General features: G+C 41.6%; 1 protein-coding gene across 1 annotated transcript; it reads right to left on the bottom strand.

Moving 5' to 3' along the window:
* Nucleotides 1-318: 318 nt before the first annotated feature.
* Nucleotides 319-1,344, bottom strand: LOC133047153 (trace amine-associated receptor 6-like). The gene has a single exon (XM_061130206.1). It carries the CDS (start codon nt 1,342-1,344, stop codon nt 319-321), a length of 1,026 nt encoding a protein of 341 aa, XP_060986189.1.
* Between the last annotated feature and the right edge of the window lie 3,000 nt (nt 1,345-4,344).

Raw genomic sequence — 4,344 nt, 5'->3', positions numbered from 1 at the left:
AGCCGCTTCAGTTGTGTCCAGCGTCTTTCTGAGCCTGTGGACTGTAGCCCTCCAGGCTCCTCTGTCCATGGGATTCTCCAGACAAGAATACTGGAGTGGGCTGCCCGGCCCTCCTCAAGGCCATGCCTTTATTACTTAGTGCAATAAATATCTTTATTATATGATGAAAGCAACAGTCTGTGACTTTGCTCCTGGCTAATTTGAAAAATACATTTATTTCCCCAATTTTGAAAGGCTTTATTCATTTTTTGTATCTAATTTCATCATAAATTCATAATTTTAAAAATAGTCTTTCATTTTTCAACTTAGTGCTTTCATTTACTCTGAAAATAAACTAATGGTTGATGAACTATGCTTAAAAAGTCCCCCACTTAAAATAGTTTTCATGGCTTTCCTAAACCAAGGGTAAAATGAAGCATAAATCAAAGGGTTCATGGCTGAGTTGTAATAGGCACCCCAACAGCAAATCTCATAAATATAGGCAGGGGTTATGAAACCCATAAAGGCATCAATTAATATATCAATTGTATATAGTAACCATGAAATCATAAATGCTACTACTGTGACCCCCAGGGTTTTAGCTGCTTTTCTCTCTCTCTTGGCCACTCTGGATTTGTAGCTCTCTGATTCTGCTTTGCTGCCAGTGTTTTCAATTTTTAGAGCTTGTTGTTTAGCTACAATAAAAATCTTCCCATAAAGAATTACCATAATGAGGGAAGGTATTAAAAATACCAGAACACTTATCAAAACCCATTCTTGATTTACAACAATTTGACAACCGCCTATACAGTTGAGAGCACTCACTAATTCCTCCATCCCGTCGTCACTGACACCCGTGAGGAACACAGCCCCGCTGTACACCATGGGCAGGATCCAGGCGATGCTGATGCAAACCCCTGACACAGACACCGTGAACTTGGTGGGATAGACCAGCGGGTCAGTCACAGCGATGTACCTGTCGATGGAGATGAAGGACAGGTGGAAGAGAGAAGAGTAACAAAATGCCACATCACAGGAGCTGTGAAGGGCACAGAATCTGGCTCCAAAGTACCAGCAGCTCTCCACGGACCTGACCGTGCTGAAGGGCATCACGGTCACTCCCACCAGAAAGTCCACGCAGGCCAGAGAGGCGATCAAGAAATTGGCTGGCGAATGCAGCTGCTTGAAGTGAAGAACTGAAGTCATCACCAAGAAGTTTCCAAAGATAGCCAATAAAGACCCAAAGCCAAACACCGCGTACAGAATCACCCGAGATGCAGGCGAGTAGGGAGATTTAATACAAGATCTGTTCACATTCTCATAGCAGAGCTGCACGGGATCAGGTTGGGAAAGATTGCTGGCCATGGATCTGCAACTGGATGCTTGCTGTGTTTCTGCTTTTCAGAAAAATGGTCTTCAGTTCTGAAATTTTTAAAAAATAAAATAAAACTGCATATTTGAGTACTACTTTTAAAAACTGTCTCATATTTCATCCGTTTCCCATTTTGTTATGAAGAGAAACTAAAAGAAATTTTAAAACTCAGAAATACATTCTTTATGTGTTTACATAATATTTCTATATCTAAATTTCCTAGATAGTTAACTCTAAGCAAATCTACTATGATTTTTCATCAGTCCAGAAAACACATTGCCTAATAATTGAAGATATTTAATTTAATTGCTTGGTCCTTTATACCTGTGAATTTCTTCCTTACAAAGGATATGTGTGCATGCTTAGTTGCTCAGTCACTCAATTGTGTCAACCCTTAACAACCCCATGTCCCACAGCCCACCACTCCTCTGACCATGGCAATTTTCAGGCAAAAATACTGGAGTCAGCTGCAATTTCCTACTCCAGGGGATTTTCCGGACCCAGGGAATGAACTCATGTCTCCTTCATCTCCAGCACTGGCAGGCAGATTCTTTACCACTGAGCCGCCTGGGAAGCCCCCTTATAAAGGATAATCACATGCAACAATTGCATATTTAATAAGTCACATCTTAATAGACGTCCACCTTCACATCTGAGAAGTTAACACCCATGATGCTTTAAGAAGCCAGTCAATAAACTTTGCCCATGATAAACTCTTCACAAGCAACCCCTGTAGTGCAAGGTGTGATTCATGAAAGGAAACTTACTTTAGATCATTATAATTAAAAAGTTCTACAGAACATATTTCTCTGAGCCCTGTTACCTTATCAAAATCCTTATGATTTTCACAACAAAGAAATTTCTTTTAATTCAACTGTTCTGAAATAGCCTTATTCTGTATTTGACAATAATGTTACCTATTTACTGTTTATAAGACTGGTTGCATAATTTGCAGGGTTGGGCAAAATAAAAATGTGGAGATCTTTATTCAAAAATATGAAAAATAGTGCCCTCAAAGTATCAAGCTTTTCTCCTTCTCTGCAGTTTCTCTCGATCTGCCAAGATGTTTGACTTTTGCTCTGGAATGTCTCTCTCTCTTGGACACAGAGATATTAGCAGGGCATATGCAGGTCCTCAAAGGTGCATGGAGACCCTGTCCTGTGACGCAGTGATCCAACCACTACGGCTCCCCCTCCCACCAACCGCTGAAATAATAGTCCAGACTCAGGTCAGAGTGAGGAAGCTGAGTCAGGCATCTGCCCTTCTCCTGGGCCTGCCACCTCAACTAAAGGCAGATAGACAGCCCCCTGGGAGGGCAGTGTCCCCATCAGGACCCACACAGGGCCTGCACTGGAGAAGGAGGGGCTGGGACCCCCTGTATCTCTTAAGTAACTGCTGGGCCCTACCAGCCTGAGACAGGTGCGTGCCCTGAGACAGCTCAGTGCCCACCTGACCACAACCCTCCCCGCATCATATCCAGTCCTCAGACAGGGTGGAGGCTGGACTGAAAGTGCTAGTAAGCCTGGGTGAGGACGGAGAGGCTGAACTGGGCCCAAAGAGCCAGGGGTTGGGGAGCAGGTAGATGAGAATCCCTCCCGTGGAAACAATTATTCAATTAATCATCTACCAAATTCTTCTGGTGAGTACTATCATTTCTTTTATTTCAATTCTCAAGTATAACTTGATTTCTTCCCACTCTTATTTAGTAACCTTGCCTCCCCCTTTTTTGATAATATAACATACAGAATTTAAAGACTGAGAGGGTGGAGAGGTTTGGGGTGCATAATGGAAGCAGGAATCAAGCATGGTTCCAGGCTTTTAGCTTGCCAACAAGAAAGATGCAGTAGGAGAAAGTGTACACTTGGGGGAAAGATGATGGGTTAAGTTGGGGTTGGTCAGAGGAACATAAAACTGAGGTTCTTTAGTGAGTAGTTTAGTCTATAAATTTTTAGCTCAGAAAAGAAACTTTGCCTGATATGATCCCATGAAATTCTTCAACATACTCATGTTTTGAGAAGTATATATGATTGCCTGCTACACATCTGCCATAAAGTCTAGGATTTATATCTGATACTCAATAAACATTTGTTGACCAGTTTAGAAGGCATATAGTGAAAATAGAAGGAACTGGATGTGCACCAACTTCAAAGTTATGCCTACAAAGAAATACAGATGGGAAAAGATGAAAAAGTGGTCCCACAGACTCCATGGGATGAAAGTGTTCGTGAAGGAGAGAATACCAAGAGCGTCAAAGGTTAGTGATGGGTCAGGTTAAATAAAAACTGAGAATTGTTTGTTGTCACTAAAAACTAGATCACTGATGAACATGATTCTACCTGTTCTGGTGGAATATTGGAGATAGACTCCAAATTTCAGCAGATTGAGAATTGATGGGAATGAGCAGGGAAGACAAGGAAACCATGAGCAACAGCTGATATTTTCGTGTTAATTATAAAGAGGAAAAGAGACATGAATTTCTATTAGGAAACATAGGTTCAGAGAATGCCATGTTGCTATTTAGATTCTGTTTTGATTTGATTCATGTTTATTTTGTTTGGGGATAAGACTGAGCTCTGATCAGAAAAGTTTTACTGCCAAGCAGGGACACAAACAAGCACAGATCTAAACCCTGGGAGACTGTGGTCAAGGGAGTAGAAACAGAGTTTTCTTAAAGCCAAGGGGCCATGAATTACCAATAATTAAGAAAGCAAAGTTTCTGAGTGCTGCTGACAGGGTGATGGAACATGGGTTCACTCGTGAGATAAGCACCAGCCTGGTTGGAAATGTCTGCAAACCTACAAAGGGTGGCTGACTCGGGATTTGGGCGTTTTACTAGATTCCCATTGTTGCTATGACAAATGACCACAAACTTAGTGGTTTACAGCAACACAAATTTACTATCTTACAGTTTCAAAGGCTAGAAATTTAATGGGTCTCATTGGACTAAAACCAGGCATTGATGGTGCTGTCATCCAACTGGAAGTTCTACAGGA

The sequence above is a fragment of the Dama dama genome, chromosome 26, assembly GCF_033118175.1.
Source record: "Dama dama isolate Ldn47 chromosome 26, ASM3311817v1, whole genome shotgun sequence".
Classification (NCBI taxonomy): Eukaryota; Metazoa; Chordata; class Mammalia; order Artiodactyla; family Cervidae; genus Dama; species Dama dama.
Note: the sequence above shows the minus strand (reverse complement) of the source record. Positions and strands in the feature narration are given on the sequence as shown.